The 22,369-nt window shown below is 51.8% G+C and overlaps 1 protein-coding gene across 2 annotated transcripts in view; it reads left to right on the forward strand.

Annotated features, from left to right (window-relative positions):
- Positions 1-2,700: 2,700 nt before the first annotated feature.
- The window catches only part of ADAMTSL2 (ADAMTS like 2), a 30,180-nt gene continuing 10,511 nt past the window's right edge, over positions 2,701-22,369 (forward strand). The window contains exons 1-14 of one of the 2 annotated variants that reach the window (XM_041406625.1): positions 2,701-3,098; positions 3,224-3,235; positions 4,628-4,739; positions 5,568-5,710; positions 6,259-6,334; positions 6,696-6,798; positions 8,367-8,512; positions 8,615-8,738; positions 9,698-9,778; positions 10,886-11,061; positions 11,972-12,314; positions 12,993-13,374; positions 18,201-18,304; positions 20,177-20,303. In XM_041406625.1, the coding sequence (XP_041262559.1) occupies positions 2,701-3,098; positions 3,224-3,235; positions 4,628-4,739; positions 5,568-5,710; positions 6,259-6,334; positions 6,696-6,798; positions 8,367-8,512; positions 8,615-8,738; positions 9,698-9,778; positions 10,886-11,061; positions 11,972-12,314; positions 12,993-13,374; positions 18,201-18,304; positions 20,177-20,303 (2,327 nt within the window). The remainder of the gene's footprint in view (positions 3,099-3,223; positions 3,236-4,627; positions 4,740-5,567; positions 5,711-6,258; positions 6,335-6,695; positions 6,799-8,366; positions 8,513-8,614; positions 8,739-9,697; positions 9,779-10,885; positions 11,062-11,971; positions 12,315-12,992; positions 13,375-18,200; positions 18,305-20,176; positions 20,304-22,369) is intronic. The other variant, XM_041406624.1, reaches the window with a different exon arrangement.

The raw sequence follows: 22,369 nt of genomic DNA on the forward strand, positions 1-22,369 counted from the left end.
TGCCCTGTGTCCCTCGGGGTGGCTGCTCTGTCAGGGCAAGCATCCCCCCTGTCCTGGGGCAGTGGGGGGCAGTGAATGCCCAGCACACGGATTGCTGCGCTGCCTCGCCCAAGTGCAGGATGCAGAGAGCAGAGCTGGATAAGGCACTCTCATCCAAATCCCAAATTTCCCTGGGAAAGTCCAACACGAGCCCTCAGTGACCGTCCCGGGTGGGAAAGGCTCTCGTTGTCCATGCAGGTGCATCTTGTCTCAATTTACTGCGAGCCCAAAAGCAGTAAATAACATCTGCAAATCATTTCTAACGCTCCTGCCAAAAACTGGGAGATAAAACCCGCTGTTGTCTGAGCCTGGCCAGCCGTGATTAATGCTGTACCTGCAGCAGCAGCACCCTCGGCCCCGGGGCTTTGGGGACACTGCTGTCCCTGGGGGTTTGGGAGTGGCAGGAGTTGAAGCTGCGGGGTTTGGCTGGTGTGAAACTCGTGTTTTGGATCTGCAGTTTGCTCTCGGGGCTGGTTGGGCTCCCATGGAGGCGATGGCATCGCTCCTGCTGATTTCACGGGGCCGGGCCGGGGCTGTGTAAGCGGCGCTGCCGCGGCCAGGGATAACACAGTGATTTATGGGAGCAATCAGTTGCCACTAGGAGCTGGTTAGGAATTTTCCGATGAAACGGGGATTGCGTCAGAAACCGCTGAGTCATCTCAACTGTTTCATAAAAAAAAAAGTAAAAAATAAAATAGTATATTAAAAAAAAAAAATTCCTTTGGCTTTGATGAACTTTTGGTGAAGCACAGACTGAACGTGTCTCGCCTGCTGCCGGCTCCCCCAGATCAGCATTCCCACCCTCTGGCATTCCTCCTCCAGCCCAGGGCATCCCTGCAGCAGGATGGGCTCCGAGGTCACCCAGGGATGGCATTTCCTGGGCTGCCACCTCCTGCCCATCCCCAGGGCTGGGGGATGCTGGGGCTCGCAGGGACCCAGGCTGCTCTGGCGTTTTCAATGTGAAATAATTCGATGCTTTTAAAACCTCTCGTGTTCAGACTTTTCCCTCCTGGTTGTTCCAAAACGGAAAGGGTTTTCTCCTGCATGTCTCGGGCTGGGATATTTTGAAATGCAGGAGTTGGGTGAACTCAAGTGCTAAATTTTCCCAGTGTCCTGGTCACAGCCAACCGATGGAAAATTGAAAGTTGCAAATCAACCTGGCTGGGTAAATTAGAACAGGCTGGCAGACATTTAGCCAAACAGAAAAGGAGACTTCATTTCCCATGTAATTTTTTTGGGATGGATTCTCTGTCACACAGACATCCCTGGCAGGACTGGGTCCAAATTAACAAAGCCGTGATTTCTGCAGGGTACTGGGAGCTGTGAGGGAAACTGTGCCCGTGGTGGGGGGACAGTCACCTCAGGGCCCTGCAGATGGGTGCTCCTGGCCTGTGGCAAACGGTGACAGGGCTGAATGCTGCCCTCAAAGTCCAGGAGCAGCCAGAGGGGCAACCTGCAGAGATGGCCTTGAGTGCAGTGCCCTGCTGGGAGCATTGGCTTTGCCCTGTGCAGGGAGGGAAAGAGGAAAGGCTGGAGCTGAATGTCTGAGGGATGTAGGAATTGCTCAGGTGGGCTGCTCAGAGCTGCTGGGATGTGCTGAGGAATGCACAGGAATGAGTGTCACCACATTTGACACATACAGACCTCAGAACTCAGACAGATAGATCATATATCAAATGTAGGTTGCACACACTGTAGCTGTGGCCTTCTTCCCCACAGGCTTTTCTCCCAGACACACAAACACAGATCAGACACGACCTGTGCATGGCTGTTGCTGAGCCAGGGGATCTGTCCCCATCAAAAATGGCTCTTGACGTGCTCCAGACCAATTTTCTCACCCCATTTTCTGCGTGGCACAAAACTGTTTCAAGCAGCAAGACTGGCACTGAGCTTTACCAAACGGCACCAAAAGCACAGGACCTTGAGGACTTGGTCCATTTTTCAGCAGCAAGTGGAATGAAAAGCCTGGCAGACTGCATCCAGCCATTCCCCCGGCCATCCCAGAGGCACGATGTGGCTGCACAATGCCCGCGGAGGTGCCGGGAGTTTTTTGGTGCCCTGCGATGATGGCGTGGGAGGAGGGGTGGGGGCAGCAGGTACCGTTCTGCCGCCCGAGGAGGGGAGCGCAGCATCCTCCGGGAGGTGCCGGGGGTAGGGAAGTGCAGCATCCTCCCTCGGGTCCCGGGGCGGGGAGCAGAGCATCCTCCCAGGGAGTGCCCGGGGAGTGGGGAAAGCGGAGCATCCTCCCGGGAATGGGGGGGAAAGGGAAACATCCTTCTGGGAATGGGGGGGAAAACAGAGCATTCCTCCCAGAATGGGGGGGGAAAACGGAGCATCCTCCCGGGAATAGGGGGAAAGTGGAGCATCCTCCTGGGAATGGGGGGGAAAGCGAAGTCTCCTCCTGGGAATGGGGGAGAAAGCGGAGCATCCTCCCGGGAATGGGGGGAAAGCGGAGCATCCTCCTGGGAATGGGGGGGGAAAGCGGAGCATCCTCCTGGGAATGGGGGGGGAAAGCGGAGCATCCTCCTGGGAATGGGGGAGGAAACAGAGCATCCTCCTGGGAATGGGGGGAAAGCGGAGCATCCTCCGGAGGGTCCCCGGGTGGAGGGAGCACAGCATCCTCCCGGGGCTTCCCGGCGCTGCGTGGACCAGCGGGAACGCATGCGTGCGGTGCGGGCTCTCCCCGCCTGTGCCCCCCCGGTCTCGCCTCAGGAAACCGGCTGGCGGCCGCGGGCCGGCGCCGGGGGAGGCGAGGGGTTAACCGGGGTGGGGGCATCCCGGGCCGAGAGGTGTGAATTCCGCCCGCTCTCCCCCCTGCCTCCCCCCCGCCGCCGCTATAAGAGCGGCCGGCGCGGGCTGGGGGGAGCCACTGCGGCGGCTCCTCCTCGCTGGAAGCCCCGGCGCTTTTGGCTGCCCTTTGAAGTCGGAGAGGGAGAAGGAGGGAGGGAGCGTCTGGGGCCGCCGCTGCTCCGCTCCGCTCCGCGCCGCCGCCGCCGCTCCCGCCCGGCCCCGGAGCATCGTCCTGCCCGGCCCCGCCGCCGTCAGGTACGGCCCGTCCCGTCCCGTCCTGTCCCGTCCTGTCCCGTCACGTCCTGTCCCATCCTTTCCCGTCCGTCTCATCCCGGCCCCGCGGGGGTCGCGCCCCGCCGGACCCTTGCCCGCTGCCCGCTCCGCCGAGATGGAGCCCCGCATCCCGGCTCTGCATCCCCGCATCCCGGCTCCGCATCCCTGCCCCGCATCCCCCTCCCGCCGCCCGTGCGGGGCTGCCCGGTACCGGCTCCGCGATGCTGCTCGGCCACATCCCTCCCCCCTTTCTTAATTTTCCCTTCATTTAAGCACGCAGCCCCGAGCGCCTGTAGGATAAACTCCGAGCGCGCTCTGGTATTGGCTTGGAGTCAGGAGTGTCTGGGAGCCTTAATGAGAACCAAGTGTAAGGCAAGGCTCAGCCACCTGTCCACGGGATCCCCGGCCAAGCGCTCGGGGCTCCCATTAATCAATGGATCTGCCTCTTGGAAAGTCTCTTTAGCATGCTGCACCTCTCCCCCAGGGCGATTGCAGAGCGGATTTGGGGACCTGGAAGCCCTCTGGTAATTTTTCTAAGCCAGACAGCAAAGCAGGGCTGGTGTTGCCGGCAATTCCGTGATTTCAAAACCGCTACAAAAACCTTTGCAAGGAGAAAAAAACCCAAGCGAAAATGAGTAGGAAAGAAGCTCTTTATATTGCAGGTCTGCAGTCCTGCCCTCTCTCCCCAGGAGCAGCACCTCTCCCACCCCCCTGCTTCCCAAAGATACTGCCTAACTGCTTTTCAAGGGAAATTAGCTTAGGGGAGGATTTTTTTTTTCTTTTTCCTCACAGACATGAGCTGCTTTGATTGCCTGGAAGCATGATTTCCTGAAACCTGCTCCTTTCTGGCTCTTGCAGGGAGGTTCACAATAAAACGTATTGTGGTTTTGAGCTGGGTTTTATTTAAGAAAATGCCATTCTGGGTTACTCTCTTTCATGAGGCAGACGGAGAAAGAGATGAAAGGCTGACACTTGGGATAGTTCATTTCTGCTCTTTAATTGTGGGTCGTGTCTTTTCTATAAGAACAAGTATCTTCCCTGGGAACTGAGGGGAATTGGAGTGGAATAAATGAAAAAAGGGGGAATAATGCCTGTTAATTGCATTTTTTTGTTTTTGAAGCCTTTCATCTCATTCTTCCAGGAGCAGTCCTGTAAATGGGGATAGTTAAATGCACTGCTTTTATAGATCCAGGAACACTTCTGGCTACTCACTCTGCTTCGATGTAAGCCAGGCTCTATTCCAAGGCAGGCTTGGAGCAGTGTCAGGTGCAGCCACTGGAAACCAGTGCAAAGTTGTGGATTGACAGATAAAAACCGAGCTGGGAAGTGAGCCTGTACCATGTTCATGCTGCTATTAATTAAATAAAACTTCAGGCTCAAGTCCCTGCAGTCACTGGTGGTCGGTGCCACTGAGCTGAGTGGGAATGTTGGAGCAGAGCTGGGGAGCCCAGGCAAGGCAGGTCCTGCTGCTGGGCATGGGGCTGGGTGGGAGCTGTGCTTAGTGCAGTGTTTGGTTGATTTTCAGGATGAAGATATCCAAGTGGAGGTGGAGCAGCATCTCCCTCAGTGCTCAGTTGCAGCTGAAAGGCGCCCTGGCCCTTCTTCTCATGGGCAACGTTCTCTTTGTCATAGCTCAGGTGAGGCTATCAGGTTTTTGGGGGCTCTCTGGGCTTTAAAATGCTCTGGTGTCTGGGATGTAACCCCCCCTCCCTGGGCTGGCAGAGCTGCTCTGTGCATGCACCACATCTCCAAAAATTGTGAGGACTTCACTCTTTAGTCTGGGCTTAACCTAAGTTGTACCTACCACGGCTAAGAGCACTCACAGAGCATTTCAAGGACTCTGAAGGGCCATGCCTCGCTCTTGGGTGAGCATCACTCCTTGCTCCCTGCAGTGGCTGAGCTTTCATTGACTTTGCATTCAATATTTGCAGTTCCTCTGCCCTCTGATGCGTGGTCACCACAGAGGGTGGGAGCTGGGGGTGTCAGGGACCCTCCTGAAGTGACAAACCTGTGCTTGCAGAGAGCACACAGGCTCCTGCACTCTGCTGGCACCCCCTGGCACCCACTGACCTGCCCTCTCGCTGCAGAAGGACTTTGCAAGGGTTTGTTGGAGCTCCCAGTGGAGCAGCTCCCTGAATTCTCTGTGGAGCAAGAGTCAGAGAGCACCAAGAGTCTCGGAGAGTTTAGGGTTGTTTGGGAGCTCAGTTTTGCCAACTGAGCGAAACAATGAGAATTTCCTTTCCTGAGGAATCCCAAATATTGCCACTTCATTCCAATTTTGTAATGAAAACACAATTGCAAGAATGCAGGGATGGAAACCTCAGGCTTTGACCTCAGCTGGAGAAGGCAATGCCTGGGTCGAGTGGGGCAGGCTGGGAGGGGAGGGGTGCCCTCAGTGTCCCCACACAGGCTCTGAGGTTTGGATGTGACTCCTGCTTCTCCTCCTTCCCCCATGCTCCAAGCAGGACCTGACACAGACGTCCAACAGCCTGGAGGAAGGCTCAGATGTCACTGCTTACTGGTGGGGAGAGTGGACCAAGTGGACAGCGTGCACCAGGACCTGTGGAGGAGGTGTCAAATCCCAGGAGAGGCACTGCCTGAGGCAGAGGTACGGCACCGTGGGCTGGGGAGGGGCTCTGCAGCTGCCTGACCCCAAAGGTCACCACTCGGAGAGAAGCACTGGTGGAAATGTGTCTGGGCAAACCCTGCTGGAGCAGGAGGGGATTTCCTGAGCTTTGGGCATCTCTGCCAGGAGCAGCACTGAGTGATTCCTGTGCAGTTTCTCCAGCAGGGGTTGGTGCAGAGGGGCAGCAGGCACAGAGTGAGCCTGTTCTCCAGGCTTTGGGGCACAACAGCCCCTGGTGCAGGGCTGGTTGGGGACAGATTCCATCTGCTTTGTGTCTGGCTTTGCCCTCTCTGGGCAGTGTGGCTGCCAAAAAACACTTTGTAAACCTTGTTCCCAGGCCCTCATTCCATGACACCTCCTGGAATAGTTGGTGGTGCAGGTGACAAAGCCACAGAGACCTTTGCTGCCTGCTCCAGGAACAGATCTCTGGGTGCCTTTGCTCTGTGGACACCGACCTTACAGACAGCAAATGTATTTAAACAAGGGAAAATTATTTCTGCTCCCCATCTAACCACCATTTCCTTATTCAGAAGGAAGGCAGTGAGTGGGCTGGCTAATAAAACTTGCACTGGAACATCCAAGAGATACCAGCTCTGCAAAGTCCAAGTAAGGATATCCTTTGTCTTGTTGGGAAAGTCATGTATGGCATTTCTGGGTCCCTTGGAGAGGGGACACCATTTGTCCTGTAGCTGTCACCCTCTTGCCCCTCCAAGCAGCTGGGGGTTCCCTTCTTTGGTGCCCATCACCAGTGTCTGGGCTTTGGGAATTTTGCCATAAAAACCAGAGAGTGGCTCTGGCAACAATTCCCAGGGGGTTCCTGAAGTGGGGGAGGAAAGAAGGAGGAGGAGGAGGAGGATGTGGCCTGGCTGGGGAAGGTGATGGAAACACTCCTTGCAGCTGGTGGTGATGTGCCAGAAACCTTTCCCGCACTTTGTTTCCGTCAGGATGTTAATGTATCCCATTCTAGGAGTGCCCTGTGAACGGAAGGAGCTTTCGAGAGGAGCAGTGTTCATCATTTAACTCCCATGTGTATAATGGCAGAACCTATCAATGGAAACCTTTATATCCTGGTAACAAGACATTCTTTGTGTGTTTCATAATGCTCAGCCAAATATTTTGATAGTTATGATGCTACAGCCCGCAGGAAGGCTCCTCCTCTGCTGTTTTAAAGTGGTTTTTCAGAGGCACAATCAGCTGTCTCCCGAGTTCAAAGGCTTGTTTGGCAGCTGCAGGGTAGCTTGAAAATTAAATAACAACATGAATTCATGTCTGTAGCCTGTGTTGGTCACAGCTCCCAGGGACCAGAGGCTGCAGGAGATGTGAGAGCAGGGGATGTGAGGGCTGTGCTGGCAGGGACAGTCAGGCTCACCCTGACAAGTGTCCTTTGAGCCAGGGCCATTGCTGGCTGTGCTGTTTCAGTGATATTTGGTCTCTCCCACGCCCTTTGTGTGCTCTGTCAAATGTCACCGAGATGTAGCCGGTCACTTTGGTCATCTGGGGTGAGCAAGAGCTGCAGAAACAACTTGGGACTCAGAAACTGAGCTTTTATTGAACTTTTAGGCACTGAACTCCCATCAAAACCAAGCATTAAACACAAGCCATGGAGGAGCTTTAGAGCTGCTGGGAAGTCAGGACCCTTCTCCTGAGGAGGCTCCTGAGCTCAGGTTCTTCAGATTCACATCTGAGTGCCTAAAAAATGAGATGGGATCTACTGCAGCTTTGTTTTAGGGGTCTCTGTACATACCTAAGAACAATTATCTTCCTCAAATCAATTTCCCTGTGTACCAAACCCCTGGCTCTCCAGCCCTTGCAGGGTCAGCAAGGTAGAACTTGGTCCATGAGTTATTTTTCCTTGGTGGCTTTTGTCCCTTAATGGTGACAATTCCCTTAAACACATTTGCTGTTCAAGCTGACTCACCAGAGAGTTGTTTTGTGTTTGAGCAGGCGTTCATGTGACTCCTGGGGGATTTGCAGCAGAATATTTTGACACTGATGCTGCCTTGCTTGGGTGTGCAGGCCAGTGGGTCTCTGATTGCTCAGGAGTTGGTGGAGACAAACACTTGGCATTGGGGTTCTGATGCAAATATGATTTTGTCATCTACTTCCTGTGGATATTATAAAATGTGGGATTACTGTGCTGGTGGGTGCTGCCAGCCAGTTGTTTTCTACCGAAAGCAAAGGGTGAATTAAGTCCATCTTGAGTGAATGTTTATGGAAAAGTTATAGATCATAAAATGCTGAGTTGCTATGGTTTTGCATATAGCCTTACATGTGTATTTCCAACAATGTATGTGTAAATTTAACTCATGTATCAAGTGCTGCTGAGTGCAGGTGCATGTTTTTGTGTAATGCACAAGTCCTTGCACAAAGCAGTGCTGCTGCCTCAGTGCCTGCCCTGGGCTGGTGCTGGTGATGCCCCTGGCATCCCTGGGGCATCTCTTCCAGCACAGGCTGCCACACTGTCCAAGTGCCATCGCCTTCCTATCCTGAAACACAAGAGGTGGCAGCTTCTGAACTCTCACTGCTCTACAGTTGTGCTGCTGTTGTTTAGCTTGGCAGAGATTCGCTGGCTTGGGTAGGATGAAAGTTGTGGTGTTTCTGCTGTTTTTGAATCTCTCTTTATATCCTTTCCCCTTAGATGACTATGTTCACATTTCTAGCAAGCCCTGTGACCTTCATTGCACCACTGTGGATGGTCAGAGACAGCTAATGGTTCAGGCCAGGGATGGAACATCCTGCAAATACACGGATTTCCGAGGGGTTTGCGTGTCTGGAAAATGTGAGGTTGTTAAACATTATAGCAAAAATCTCGTTAGTAGCATTCAGAGAATCGCAATGGGTGCGACGTTTGCCTGACCCTCAGCGCTCTGTCTGTGCATTTTTTAGCCCATTGGCTGTGATGGCATTCTCTTTTCCACCCACACCTTGGATAAATGTGGAGTTTGCCAAGGAGATGGGAGCAGCTGCACCCACGTAACCGGCAGTTACCGGAAAGGAAATTCTCATCTTGGTAAGGCTTTGGGGACTGAGGGCTTGAGTTGAGACGGGTGGGTTTAAAATGGACTCATTTTTTTGGTAAACTGCTTTCAGGTCTTACCAACTGCCCACTTTAAGTTTTTCCCACATGTTCTATGCGTGTTAATGCCGCTTGTTTGGGCAGAGAAAACCTTCTTTAAAAAAAAACCAAAACAAAACAGGAAATTTGCCTGATGTTTGTCAGAAGCCAGAGGTCTCTGATGATGAGTGGTGCAAAAGGGTTATGCAAGAGGCTGGTATCTATTTTAGTCTTTTTTAGTCATTTAGCCAAAAACAGGACGCTCATGACCCAGTAAGACTAGAAATAAACTGCTTGTAATAACAGGAAGCAACAATGTCTTGAAAGACCAGGATTTCAAAAATCAGTGTGATGTAAAGCAGCCGAACCTACATGTCCTAAATATAACAATCTAATTCAGGAATTATGATTAATGCTCTCTGAGATGGAGCAAACTGCAGGAACTTCAGTGCTGTGGGAGGACTTGTCCTGTCCCATGTCTTGTCTGGTGCTAGGCAAAGAGGAGTCAGAGGAGAAACCAGCTCCCATCTCCTGCTGGGGTTTTGGGAATGCTGGCTAATACAGGGATCAACACTGCACCACACAACAGCTTCTCTAGCTAATAAAACCATCTGCAGATGTATTTTCTTACACCAGTTTAGATAAACATGATATTTGTGCATGTAAGAACTGAATCCTTTCCCCACCTTGGATTTGTTTTTCCTCCATAAACCAGGACACATTTTGCACATTTTTCTTTTCTGTTACGGATAAGCTCCTGTTTGCAGCCTAAAACACAAAGAGTCAGGCTTTTAAATCCATAGCTCATTAAAAATGTGGGTCCAGGCCAGGGTAGATTGCAGCTCTGCCTGAGGAGGGTTTGGTTCAGATCACTGGTTCCAAAGGTCCTCTGGTTAATCCGTGGTTTCCCGTAGGCTATTCCCTGGTAACGCACATTCCCGCCGGAGCGAGGGATATCCAGATAGTGGAACGGAAAAAGTCTGCAGATGTTCTGGGTGTGTATAACCTCTTGGTACTTCCCTAGGATGCATGCCTATGCTGGCTAATGCTTTTTCCAATGCAGAGCTGGATGTAGTTTTGTCATAGAATCACAGAATAACCTGAGTTGGAAGGGACCCACAGGGATCAGCGAGTCTGTTTGCTGCAGACATGAGTTAAACCCGTAGGCAATGTGAATCCATCCGTGTTGTCCAAGCCAGGGTGTTGCTCCTCTCTGCAGTCCGAGCACCTGGGCTGTGTTTGTCAACACTTTGATTGCCTTAAAGCAGAAAATGCTGGTGAATATTACTGGGATTTCAGCAGGGTGTGACAGACGCCCCGTTGCTGGATCACAGATGGCCAAGTGACTTCACCTCTCTGGTGATCCCCTCAACATTCCCCTGCCTGGGGAATGTGCAATGACAACAGCACCAAGGGGATGTGACCTACGTGTGGCCTTGCTGATGTGTTGGTGACCACACACCTATCTCACGGGGGAGGTGACAGAGCTGCTCAGAGCAGTGTGGAAAAATCCAGACTTGCCAAAGAGAAGCACATTTGCTGCCTCAGAGGCTTGTGGCCTCTGGAAGGTGGCTGTCACTTCCCTGGAAGTGTTCAAGGCCAGGCTGGATGGGATTTTGAGCAGCTTGGTCCAGTGGAAGGCGTCCTGGCCCATGTCAGGATGAGATGAGCTCCAAGGTCCCTTCCAATGCACACCATTCTAGGAGGATTCTATGGATGAAAAAGGCTTGATGAGGTTACCAGTTCCTGGGCTGGCTCAGGGCACACCAGCTCCCAAGGAGGCAGCTCCTGCCCTTGGCCACCTGCCAGTGCTCTCTGCAGAGCTGGGACTGTTCAATGTTCCTGATGGGCTGGTGCCAAGCGGGTGACAGAGCCAGGGGCAAATGTGAGCCACATTCCCAGGGGTTTGCGATGTGGAGGGACACATGGCCAAGAACTCTGGGTACATCCTCACATGGCGGAGGTGACCAATGCATTGCCATGTAGGAGAATCTCTTGTTTTATTGCTGTGGCACTGATTTTACCCCCTGAACACACCAGGGGCTGCATCCAGAGCTTTGCCCTTGCACGTGACAGCACTGACTGTTCTCTTTCCTTTGAAGCTGTGGCTGATGAAGCTGGGTACTATTTCTTCAATGGGAACTATAAAGTGGACAGCCCAAAGAACTTCAACATTGCAGGCACGGTGTTCAAGTACCGCCGGCCCATGGATGTGTACGAGACTGGGATTGAGTACATCGTTGCCCAGGGACCCACAAATCAAGGGCTGAACATAATGGTGAGCTTTGACTTCTCCTGTTCTCATGGTAGGGAAGAGAAAACCTGCCTTGGATTGAGGAAGGGGTGAGCTTGGGATCAGAGTCCTGCCATGGCTTCACATGAGGAGGGGATGGGAGCAGTGACTCTGCCCAGTTCCTCTGCCAACCCTATTTTATTTGTGTCAGTGCTCTTGGATTCAGGCAGGGCTGTCAGTGGTGAATGTGGGCTTGGTAACTCCTCTCTGCAGGGAGAAGATGCCTCAGGCACTGCGAGGGGATTTCTCCTCTGCTCCTTGGCATTTTTATCCAAGTTACCTGGCAGGAAAAGCAAAAATAAGAAACTGGGCCAGAGAGCTTAGACAAGTCCATAAACCTTAAACCCCAATTATTTCTCAAAAGCAAACCATGTAAAACCAGGTATTTGGAGAAAAGTCCCTTAATTTTCTTCTGGGCAGCCAGCCAGAGCCCAACTCCTGACATCTTCCATGTAGCCCCAGGCTCCTCTGGAAGGGGAAGGGATGGTTGCTGGGGTGCTTAAAAAGCATTACACCACTATGAGGCTGTCTCAGCTGGGAGTCACCAGCCCCAGTGGGGTGTAGTAGCTGCAGGGGAGGGTGTGCTCCTCATAAAACCACAAAAAGTGGCTTTGCAAGTGATGGTCTTGCGAAGTGGCTGCCCCAAGCCTTTGGTCACTCAGTGGCCAAGGAGGAAGTGTGACCTGTGTCTCCTGGGATTAATCCCCATGGCAGCACTACCAAATAACCTTTGGGAAATCATGCAGGGCTCCAGCAGGAAGAAGTTGGCACTGTGAAGGAAAACAGATTGGAAATAGCAAAATAGATGCTCCTCAACTGCCAGGTCCAAGATGAATCCCATGCTTTGCCTGCCACAAATTCCCTACACCCACTAATAACTTGATTTCTTTGCTAGGTCTGGAATCAAAATGGCAAGAACCCATCCATCACGTTTGAATACACTCTCCTGAGGAAGCCACACTCAAAGAATCTGCAGCCCATCTACTACACCTTCTCTGAGTCGGAGAGCGAGGAGAGCCGAGAGTTCGATGGAGACGTGCCATTGGGCTTTATCCAGCACAATGCAACCTATTTTGGGAAAATCTCCAGGGAAAGGATAGACTTGGAGAACCAGGTGTTTGGAAGGCAGGACACGGAGGAAGATTTAAACTTGAGCAAAGGTCAGGAAACCAATGAGGTCTATGAAAGAGCAGAAACAATTGACTGTGAGCCAAAACTGAAGGGCAAACAACCCCAAGGTAAGGAGGAGACTTGGGCCTCACTGTTCTGCTTCTCAGAGCTCTTGTTGAGAAATGCTCTGTTTCTACCTCTGGTGGTTCTGCTGGTTTGTGTTTTGGAAACCTCGGAAAGTTCTTTAAAACATCTCTGCTCACAAATCCTCTTTGCCCTTCAGATTCTGGTTTCTGGTGGGGGCGTGTGGGGGGTGGACCCCGGGTGAGATCTCCCCGCTGGTGCCCTGCTGTGCTTTACCTCATGCCAAGGACAGGAGGGAGCCCTGGGTGCACAAAACTCCCCATCACAACATCTCCCATCACCTCCCACCCCTCCAAAGCCCCCAGCAACTCCTTCTTGTTTGAGTCCCTCGGGCATCCCACCCCCAAAGTGCCTGGAGTGCCTTGCCAGCATGGCTGCATGGGCTGTGGGGCCATGGGAGCACCTTCCTTTCACCTCTGCTATTGCTTTGGGCAGTGCTGGTGGGTGCTGAGCTCCCCTCTGGCCATACCATAGCAGGATAAGCCCTCCCAAAGCTGCACACCCTTGAGAACCCCATGAGATGCCCCCTCCCCTGCCTCTGGCCCCCCGTGTGGCTGCTCAGGCTCCGGCGCGTCCCCGCTGCTCCGGGCTGCTTCTCCCTCCCAGCCTCGATGCATTTTGTGGTTGTCACTGTGGTTTCCCCCCTGTTGGCTCCAATCTAGATTCAAACGTAACCAGGTCTACTTACCAGACAGACCATGACGACAGAGAGCCCGAGGCCAGGCTCAGCTCCAGGGAGTTCCTTCTGGAGAACGCCATCACCGACAAGCTGCTGGGCAAGACCTCGGACTCCAAGGAGCTGCTGCTCAACATGACCATGAACAGCATCTTCGCCCAGGGAGACCCAACCAACGCGGTGGGGTCACCCATTGACAGCCTCTACGTGGACTACGAGGACAGCGATGGCCTCGTGAGCTACTCGGTGAACAGCACCTTCATGGAGCTGAGCAATGGCAAAGCCACCAACACCTCTGCAGAGTCACCCTTCTCCAACGCCACCGCCACCATGAGCAGCCCTCAAGGGAACAGAACCCACAAAGCAAGGTAGGAGACGTGCCTTTAATTACAGTAAATCCAATTTATTGCTGTTTTGTAATAACTCTGCGCTCAATACATGGTTTCCATCCCTTTGGAAGCAGGAGGTAAGTGGGGGTGGGACGGTGGAAATGTTCTGTTGGGAGTTAATCTGCAAGGAAGGGACAGAGGTTTGGGAGCAGGAAGTCACGAGAGCATTTAAGCAAGAGGAAATCTCCGTGTCCCCCTTGGTGGGCATGCTGGAGTCCATGCTGATGTTTGTCAGCTGGGGCCTTGCTCTGTGCTGTCACAGCTTCTTGTCAGAGCCACGGCCATGAAGAAGCCTCTTCCTTTTGAATTCTCTTGACATCCTGCTCCCATTCCCCAGCCCTTTCCTCTGAGTTCTGATGCAGCAGAAGTTGGTCCTGGCCCCTTTTCACCCACCCTGTCAAGTGCCACCCATGATCCTCCTCACTTGGGATGGCAGGAATATGCTTCCAGCAGCTCCCAGGCATGGCCCTGCCACCAGGAGCTCCACTGTAGGTCCTGCAGGAACAGCCTGGATTTGTTGCCTCAGCAGCTGCAGAAGCAGCTCGGGGAGTGACAGCTTGGACAGGAATATCAAAAGCTCTGCAGTAGCAGCTCACTGGTTGATACTGGGACCATCACCTCAGGACTCCTTTAGATGGCTGGTTTGAGTGGAAGTGGGGAGGTAAAGAAAGGCCTAATGTAGCTTTAGCAGCAGGTTTTGCTCTGGGGAAGGGTGGAAGGAAGTCTTGGGTAGGTGCTGATCCCCAGGCCTGTATCTATCAGCTTTTGAGATGTCCCAGGGCTCTCTGGGGAGCCGCCTTGATTCCCAGCTCAGAACTCATTCCCAGTGTGGCTACACAGGGACTGAGATGGGGCCAGTGCTCACAGCAGCAATTAGCCCTTTAATTAGCCCTCCCTCATGGTCAGCCACCCACGAGAGCACTCCCTGGGCAGCTTGAGCTGACACTGGGGCCTTGGGAATATCCAGGTCCCAGAGCCAGGTGTGGATTTGGGTCTCACTGTGCATCCCCATGGCACCCCAGCCCCCTGTCAGCCTCCTCCTGGACCTGTAAAACACAGGGTAAGATGCTGAGCTTGAGGAGATGCAAAGCCCTGAGCAGATGCTCCCTCTAGTTAGAGTTAGCTGGATTTACCCACAACTTCCACTACGTTATGCTAAAGACACTCGTGCTACAGAAAATGGCCATGCAGCCAAATGGATCAACAAACTTCTTAATGATAAGAACATGAAAACGTTGCCAAGGGCTTGAATCTATCATCTCTCCTCATGGCTTGGCTTGGGAGTGCTGCCTTCAGCTGCCAAAGCAAGCATTTCATCCTCTCTGACAGAGAGGGCAGAGCCCTCAGCTCCCCTTACCCTGCCCTGGGGCAAGGAGGGGACTGCCCTGGACCCCGTCACACTCCCTGTGTCCCCTCAGCTGCCACCCTGTACCCCAAAACTCTGCCCCAGCAGCTGTGAAATGGGGACAGTGCTTCCCTATCTCCTGGGAATACAGGGAGCTTGGCTTTTACAGGACAGTCACAGAACACTGTGGCTCCAGTGCAGATTTTTGGGTGCTGAAAAGGTCCTTGCGCTGTCCCTGGCTGCCCAGCTATTGATAACAGTGATTTAAACCCCTTCAGGAATGTCAGCCAGCACTGACATCTTTTTCCACCTGTTCTTCCCTTGGTTTTGTTCCACAGTGTCCCCTGTTCTCCCATCTCTCTCTCTCTCTGGAACAAAACACAAACTTTACAGATCAAAACATTGATATCCAGACTAGTTTTGCACCAGCCAAAAGGCTGAGAGTTGCTCAGGTCCTTTCTGGCTCCATCCTTTTCTGGTGAAGGGCTGAAAGATCAGTGCAGGTAGGCTGGGGGCAGCTGGGGTGCCTCTGTTTGGAGACAAAAAGAAGAGGCAGGAAGAGAAGAAGGCAACAAAACAACCTGCACCTCATTTCCAGAGGGTGGCATGGGATGTGTCAGCACAGCCTGGTTGTTCCCAGGCTTTATTGCATCTCCCAATTTTTAATTTCTTTCCTCAAGCCCAGTTGCTGCTGTAACTCTGATCACTAAGCTGGATCTCCAGGGTGGGGATGAGGGATGAGGAGCTCCAGCTCAGCCCCTGAGGGCAGGATTAAGGCTCCTGCTGGCACCAGCATGGGGATAAAGCCCATACTGGCAGTGGGATGTGGGGTTTGCTGTGTCATGGGCTGCAGCTCTGGGACTGGAACTGTCCCACCAGGAGAGAGGGAGCTGGAGGGGACAAACAGAACCGTGCTGGAGGAAACAGGGATGGGACACCAGGAAAATCTCTTGTCCTGGGGTGAGGCAGAGAGAGGGATTCCCATCCTTGGGAAAGGGCAAGGCCCTGCAGGCCCAGGCTGTTGCTGGGGGCAGGAGCTTGGACTTGAGACCTCCCAAATCCTTCCCAAGATCAGTTTGGGATGGGTTGTGGCTTTTTGCTCATTTTCATTCCCTGCCAGTGAACAAGCAGGGGAAGCTCAGCTCTCTGGAGTGTGCCCATGGGGGACAGTGTGGTTAGAGGTGGAGGAGTTCATTTCTTACTGAACCACTGCAGTGTGGACAGAGGCACCCAGGAGCACCTTGCACCAGTGTGGGGTGTCCTGTTTCCTCTCTGGAAACAAATCCAGCTGGGATGGATGGCTTGGTGGCTCTTGTGCTGCTTTTCCTCTCCTGGAGCAGCTGAAAACCTTTCTGGGGTGGGTTGGGACAGATCCAGGCACCCTCCATGCCAGTGTGCAGCCAGGGCTGGGCCTGCAACAGGAGCCACGAGTTTGTCCCTTTGCTTAGGAACAAAAACCAAAATAAAACACAGAAATGGGAGCCAGGGACTGTGGATGTTGATCTGTGGTGGATTTGTGTGCATTTGTCAGGGTTATTCCTCTTCTGTGGGAACTGTTTTGGGAAAAGGGGCAGCCCAGAACTCAGTTAAGGGTGAGGAGCTGGTGCTAATTTTTGGTGCTGTATCTTGCTTGAAAAGCTGATTAAAAGCTCCAGTAGCAAATGCGTGACTTTATTATTTAGCTCATAATAAAGAGGAAAATTGAAAGAAAAGAGAAAATGCCCCCAGTTTTGTTGGACAATGGGCTGCTGTCTGCTTTGAGAGGAGAACAAAGTGACAGTTTTGTCTTTGCTGGAAATGAGCTGCCCTGTGCCCAAATGTCTGATTCCTCTGGAAAGATCTTGTCCCTGGGACCTTGTCATGCATAGAAGCTCTTTATTTAGGGTCACATACACTAAAGGGACACTGTTGAAAGATTTACTGTCCTCAGATGTTGGATAAAGCTTATTTTGAAGATTTTATCCTTTTAAAGACAGAGGAGTCCTGGTCACAGGATAACTTGGTGTTTACTTTGGTGCCTCGGAGATCAGGGGATAGACTGGAGGATCTGGGTAATATTTCCAGGCAAATTAAAGTACAAAAAGCAGATGTTGGCTATGTTTTAATGACAAGTGTCATTTGTGAGCCCTCTCCTGGCTGGGTGGCAGCTGGTGGCACAGGGCAGGGATCAGGAGCTGGTGTGGGTCCCCAGGCAGAGCTGCTGTGGCAGATAAAACACTATTTATAGTGAGCTGAGGTTGTTATTTTTCCACAAAAAAAAAAAAAAAAAAAAAAAAAAAAAAGTCACATTGATTTCAGTTCCATTTCAAGCGCAGGAAGTGACCATTTGCCAAACTGACAGAGGCAAAATCAACAGGGAAAATGAGATTGTTGTTGTTTTTAATCCTTCTGGAGGCTCAGTGCTGGCGGTGGAAGGAGGGTGGGTCGGAAAGGAAACGGCTGGATTCTCAACAGTGTCCTTTTAAAGGTTGATTTGATAGGCTGGACCTCAACTTTTTCTTACAAACAACTAAATAAGGCAATTTCAGAGCTTCTGCTGCCTAGAAATCATACAAGCTGCATATCCTGCCAGGCCAGAGACAACTGGATGTGAGGATACAACCTTGTACACTATTCCAGTGTAGCTGTTTCAAGGGTTTGGACAAAGGTATGAGAACAGAACCGAAGCCTTTTGTTGTAAAGGTGCAGTATCCCTGAGGTGTTCCCCCCTCCCAGCACGGGGAGCAGCTGCAATTCTTACTTGGATAAATGTTTTTTCTCACACCAGGCTGACTCTGTTACTCCTCTCCCCGTGGCATTTTGTGTTTGAGCACAACTTGGAGCTGAGAGATGCAAATTCCCCACTTTGACATCCAACAAAATAAATCAGACCAAAACCAGAATGGCAAAATCAGTGGGCTTTGAGGGGCGAGCTCAGAAACTCCTGTGCTGGCTTTTGGAGATTGGAGCAGCCAAAATCTCTGCTGCACTGAGCAGCACGAGTGGGTTTGCCCAGCCCTGGAGACACAGGGGAGGAGATACTGCACCTTTAGTCACTGTGTGCCGAGGGCCAGGTGTATTTGAGCAGAAAATGCAAACTTTTTGTTAAATTCTGAACTGTTTCTACTTGTGGGTATTTTTATCCCATTCTCTCTATTTCTAGACAGTGGAAGCTCTGCCTCTAACCGGGCTGGGGATTCTACTTGGGGCTCAGGACAGGTATGTTGTGAAACTCAAAAAAATTAAAAATTGATTCAAACAAACGAACCTCCCAAAAAATCAGAGCAACCAAACCCAACCAAAGCCAAATCAAGCACATCCCCTCCCAAACCCAAACCCAACCGAACTGCAGCCAGATGTGTGTGTCTGTCGTGGGCTGTCACTGCTCGCCTTGTAAATGCCTTTTTTTGTTGTTTTGTTTTGTTTTTTTTCTTTCTTTTATTTTCTTTTTTTTTTTGTTTTTTTGTTTGCTTATCGCTAGAAACAGATTGAAGTTGTTAAGAAAGGGGCAAGGTGTGAGTGCTGCTGACATGTACAGGTGGAAGCTTTCCTCCCATGAACCCTGCAGCTCTACATGCACCACAGGTAGTTACAAGAAGCAGCCAAATTCTGCACAACCTGCTGAAATCACCTGGTGTGTGAGTCCATTTTATGTCTGTCAGGGATGGGAAGGAGCTGGTGATGTTTAGGGGATCTCATGAGCTCTGCTTTAGCACGACCCCAGCTCTGCTGTGCCTGGGTGCAAAGGTGGGGAGAGGAGCTGGGGGCTGAGCATGCAAACCCCACTGAGCTCTCAGGTGTGTTGAGGACCAGGAGGTGGTGCCCAATGTGTCCATCATCCCTTCAAACACCCTACCTTTGGGAAGCTCTGAGCACTGCCTTCACTTCCCATCACTCTCTGTCCCCCCTGGGGCTCAGCAGGATCCCCAAACCTGTCCTGAGCCTCCTTTTTTTCCCCTCTTCCTCACCTTTTTGACAGCTTCAAGGGGTTTGAAAAGCTCAGCTGCTTCCCTGCAGAGAGAAATTTTAAAGATTGTTCAGCTCTGGCAGGAAACACAATAGCATTTGGCTTTTTGATTATGTTTTGTTTCTCCCACTCCTTCTACCCTGGAGCCTGAGCTCGGCTGCGAGGGTGTAAATCTGGAACAGTGACAGAGATGCCAGGGATATCAAAACTGAACCTCTATTCTTCAGGCAGAAATTCCCTCTTTTTGCATTAATTCCTCCCTTTTTGCCCCCTGAAAAGCTCTAAGGCACCTGATCTCCTCCCTCACTCCTTGGTTAGGGGGTCCTGTCGATCCCTTGGGATGAATCAGGCATGTGGGTTGTGCACTTGTCTGTGCTGCCCCTGAAATTATCCAGAGCCTGCAGTGCTTCTGGAATTAAAAAGAGGGAAAGGAGTGGGAGAGGAGTTTACAATCTCGGGGACATATCTTAAAAGATCAAATGTAAGGATTTTACATTTTAAGCGTTTGCTCTGGTCCATCAGCCTCGTGCCTGCAGCAGGAGCTTTGTGAGCCTTCCCTTTCCCCAGGATCCTGTCATCCACATGTTCTGGGAGATTTTTGACTTCTTTGATCCCCTCTGAACAAATTTCTCCCTTGGCTGGGCCAGCCTGCTCTGCCCTGGTTTGCAGCAAGCCGAGAGGTTTAACTCAAATTTCTCCTTCCTCGCTGCCTTTTCTCACTGACATATCGCAGAGAGGCAAGGCCATGTCAAGAGCTGTAGATCTTTTTTTAGTTTCATGTAAACCATATGTTCCCCAGAACTGCAATTCTTGTTACCTGCAGCCAGAGCAGCCTCCTGGTCCCCAGCCAGGTCCCAGAATGGACTTCCCAACATTTACTCTGGCACGGGAGGCTGTGGGGGAAAAGGTCTCGCTCTGCCGGCACCGGCTGCCGCTGCCTCGGAGGGGGAGCAGGAGGGGCAGGACCTTCCTTGCCAAATCTCCAGGATCCCTGCCTTGGCCAGGAGCTCTGGTAGCACCTGGGGAGCACCTGGTGCAAAGAGTGGGGTGTAATGGCCAGGGAGAGTGGGGGATGGAGCAGGTTGTGGACCGTTTGCTGTCGCCTCCAGCCACCACCCTGTCTGCCGAGCAGACTCGTGGCCCTGAGTATTTCCTATAAAAATGTGTTAGTCATATATTGGTTTTGGTGGCAAGCCCTGGCAGGGGTGGCCATGCCATGCCCTCCTCTGAGCTGGCCAAACTCAACCACACTGCTCAGATTGGTGGGGTGGCCACTGTGATATTCCCTCCCAGCAGTACCCATCCCACGGGACAGGAACTCCAGCTTCCTGCTTTCCACAGGGAGGAAGCTCTGAGAAATGCAGCTAAAACCAGAAAAAAAAAAAAAAAAAAAAAAAAAATTTCCCCGGGCTCAAACACGCAACAAAAAAAGTTTGGATGTGCAGCTCACCCAGCACCCTGCTGTGTGTGTGTGTTCTCTCTGGCCCCAGGAGTGATGTCCACATATGCCATGTGTGTTCGCTATGATGGGATCGAAGTGGACGATACCTACTGTGATGCCATGACCCGGCCCGAGCCCATCCATGAGTTCTGTGCTGGGAGAGAGTGCCAGCCAAGGTACCACCTGCACAGGGCACTCCTGGAGTATCTGTGCTTTCTCTGCCCTGGGGAGGGTTGGTGTGGATTTGGGGGGCAGCAGGAATGGCCCACAGCACCCCCATCCCTCCTCCCTTAATTCCATCTGGGAGGCGGCAAGAATTTCCTCCTGAGTGCTTTAGCTCAAGGTTAAAACTTCCATAAATCCTGGCAGAGTTGGCACCTGTGGCTCCCAGCAGGTCCAGCTTTGAGCAGTTCAGGATCATCCTGCCCTGCCTGGCACATGGAAAAGGTGTGAGTGAATTGGGTGGAGGGGCTGGGCTTGCAAGCTGTGCCACAAACCCAGCCCTGTGATCCCTCCAGCATCCCAAACCTCACGGGGTTTGCTTGTGCTGGGGCAAGAACTGGTGCAGAGAGGAGCTTGTGCTGGAAGTCCTTTGGAAAGTTTTCCTTCTGGTGTAGCTCTGAATCCATGCAGTGACCACAGTCTGGAGCCAGGCTGTCCAGCTGGTGTGGAGGCTGGGAGGCGTGCAGGGCACAGAGGATTTGGGCAGGACAGACCCATGTCTGGCAGAGGAAGGGGTATTTACCAGTGGTTTACCAGTGGCTTCAACTGGGGACCACTGGGAGTTCATGGGGTAGCCACCAGCACTTGGTTAGACAGGAAGATGTTTGGGCTGGCAAGGCTTTTCAAAGAAAAAATGTTAATTTTGAGTGATCTGGATGGGGAAGTCCTTTGTTTCATTTCCCTTCTGAAGCTAGATGACACCTCTAAATGACATCTTCAAATGTGTGACATCTCCCTACAGCTGCTTGTTGTGCCTGGAGCCCCAGATGGGGTGGGAGGCCTGGGGGCAGCTGGGGCTGGGGCTCTCCTGCTTGGAGAACAGCAGCAGTGGGGACCTGGGGGCTCCCACCTCCAGAGGAGCTGGGAATTCTGATCCATTCCGATTTTTAGCTCATTCTTTAATTGCTGCAATATTCCTGTGCTGTAAAAAACATGACCTTTATGGTTTTTTTTCCTTGGATTGCAAGCTGGTTCTCTCTTGTCAGGACGGAGGTGGCAGGGGACAGTAAAGGACAGGCAGTCCTTGGAGCAGATCCCAGCTCTGCCAGCCTGTCACTTGTGCTTAGCAGAGTCAGACTGATGGTGGGACATGAACGTGTGTCCCACCAGGGCTCTGTGTGACATTACTGCTGGCATCTGCAGGGTGATGGATGGCGTGTCCTCCCCGTACTTCAGCTGAGCAGGCAAAAAGGAGAGGTCAAACACGGGCAAAAAGCCTGACAGAGAAATGTGCTGGCAGAGCCTGTGGTGACAAACGCTCACTTGTCACTGAGGACACTGGGCCAGGCCCTGTCATGCCACCCTTCCTCCTGACAAGCTGGTTTCAACTTCAGGCACGAGCTGGGGGATGCAGGGTGAGCCCAACATATGTTGGTGCTTCCCATCCCTTGGGAAAAGCTCTCAGGAGCTGGCAGCCTGGCTGCAGCTCACTCCTCCCTTGATGCTGTTGAGTCAGGGATGGAATGAAAGACTCCAGTCTTCATGAGGTGAATCAGAAGGCAATTTAATGAAAAGTAGTGCAACTTTTATAATGTGACTCGTTAAGGTGAGACTTGATTGGTCTCAAAGTAAAAACCTCTCACAGTATTGGTGAGCTATGAACAGCACACTCTGGAGAGCCATATCTACAAACAATGGTTACAGAAAGAGAGATAAGAATTGTTTGAATTATTTTCTCTAAGTTTCCCACTGTCGCAATATGGCACGAAATGAACGACACTCACACGTTGAGATGTCTAAGGCAAAAAAAATGCATTTATATCTGGATCTTGATATTTATAGAATTCTAAAAGTGACCATGGATTGGAGGATTAAATTGCTACCTCTCCAACCACACTGGTCAAACCAACAGTCCATCAGTTCTCTCCTCCTCTAGAAAGGAACGCAAAACAATCATTATTTACACAAAAAGTGCGTGAGAAACTCCATTACAAAAATGTAAACATCAGAAGGCTTAGGAGAACTTTAGAGGAAAAGGGTGACATCCCACAACTTCCCAGGATTTTCCTGGGACAGCTAT

Source organism: Onychostruthus taczanowskii, unplaced genomic scaffold, assembly GCF_017590055.1.
Source record: "Onychostruthus taczanowskii isolate IOZ18803 unplaced genomic scaffold, ASM1759005v1 scaffold25, whole genome shotgun sequence".
Taxonomy (NCBI): domain Eukaryota; kingdom Metazoa; phylum Chordata; class Aves; order Passeriformes; family Passeridae; genus Onychostruthus; species Onychostruthus taczanowskii.